Source organism: Malurus melanocephalus, unplaced genomic scaffold, assembly GCF_030028575.1.
Source record: "Malurus melanocephalus ecotype Western Australia unplaced genomic scaffold, MMel_1.1 scaffold_1209, whole genome shotgun sequence".
Taxonomy (NCBI): domain Eukaryota; kingdom Metazoa; phylum Chordata; class Aves; order Passeriformes; family Maluridae; genus Malurus; species Malurus melanocephalus.
Genome location: NW_026624441.1, coordinates 43,902 through 45,348, shown reverse-complemented (window position 1 = coordinate 45,348; position 1,447 = coordinate 43,902). Strand labels below are relative to the sequence as shown.

The 1,447-nt window shown below is 56.4% G+C and overlaps 1 protein-coding gene across 1 annotated transcript in view; it reads left to right on the top strand.

The window, feature by feature from the left end:
• Positions 1 to 1,447, top strand: part of LOC130586565 (CUB and sushi domain-containing protein 2-like) — a gene marked incomplete at its 5' end in the record, with an annotated part of 54,308 nt that overhangs the window by 25,322 nt on the left and 27,539 nt on the right. The window contains 2 exons of the mRNA XM_057387413.1: positions 48 to 164; positions 891 to 1,100. Of these exons, the coding sequence (XP_057243396.1) occupies positions 48 to 164; positions 891 to 1,100 (327 nt within the window). The remainder of the gene's footprint in view (positions 1 to 47; positions 165 to 890; positions 1,101 to 1,447) is intronic.

The window sequence follows — 1,447 nt, the reverse complement described above, 5'->3', positions numbered from 1 at the left end:
ATAAGATCCTATTAGGGATCCTGACCCTCACCCTGTTGGTTTTCCAGCCCAGTGCGGAGGGACGGCAGAGGAGATGGAGGGAGTTCTCCTGAGCCCCGGCTTCCCAGGGAATTATCCCAGCAACCTGGACTGCACCTGGAGGATCCTGCTGCCTGTGGGCTTTGGTGAGAGCAGGGGTTGGGAAATCAGAGAATCCCACACTGGTTTGGGATGGGAAGGACCTTAAAAATCATCTTACCCCATCCCCTGCTTTGGGAGACCATCCCAGAGTGCTCTGGGTACTCCGTGCCAGGGCCTGCCCACCCTCCCGGGGATGGATCCCATCCTCATCCCGGTCCAGAGCTGCTCTGTGTCACTTTGAACCACCCCGTGTCCCCAGGGCAGCTAAAGTGCTGCTGAGAGACTGGGATCTCCTGGGATCTGTGGGTGGGAGGGGCTGGGGTTGGGGTTGAGGTTGGGGTTTGGGTTGGGATTGGGGTTGGTTGGGTCGGGGTTGGGGCTGGGGCTGGGTTCTGGGGTTAGGGTTGGGGTTGGATTCGGTGCTGGGGTTGGGTTTGGGGTTGGGGATGGTGCTGAGGTTGGGGTTGGGTTTGGGGTTGGGACTTGGATTGGGATTGGTGCTGGGGTTGGGTTTGGGATTGGTACTGGGTTTGGGATTGGGGTTGCGATTGGTGTTGATGTTAGTACTGGGATTTGGGTTGGAGTCGGTGCTGGGTTTGGGATTGGGGTTGGGTTTGTTGTCGGTGCTGGGTTTGGGATTGGGATTGATGTTGATGTTGGTGCTGGGATTCGAATTGGAGTCAGTGCTGGGTTTGGGATTGGGGTTGGCTTTGGGCTCGCTGCTGACGCTCAAATGCCCCCCCACACCCTACCCCCATTCCCCCATCCAGGTGCCCACATCCAATTCCTGAACTTCTCCACGGAGCCCAACCACGACTTTGTGGAGATCCGCAACGGCCCCTACGACACGAGCGGGGTGATCGGGCGCTTCAGCGGGGCCGAGCTGCCCGGCTCGCTGCTGTCCACCTGCCACGAGACCTCGGTCTACTTCCACAGTGACCACTCCCAGAACAAACCCGGCTTCAAGCTTGAGTACCAAGGCAAGAGGGACAATCCCAGACCTATTCYGGGAGGATTTCACCCAAACTGCTGGGAAGGTGTTATGGGAAGGCCGTGCTCGATCCCAATAATGGGGATCTGAGCCCTATAAGGGACGAATGTTCCCAGAATGCCCCGTGGCAGGGGAATGCCCTGGAATTCATTCCAGCCAKGTTCACTTGGCTCCTGGACAGGGGGACAGCCCTCGGAGGTTTTTTTTGGAATGTTGAAGTTGTTTTTCCCAAAGTTCCCATTTTTTGTTTCTGCCAACATTTCCATTGTTTGTTTCTCCCAACATTCCCATTGTTGTTTTTCCCACCATTCCCATTTTTGTTTTTCCCAACTTTCC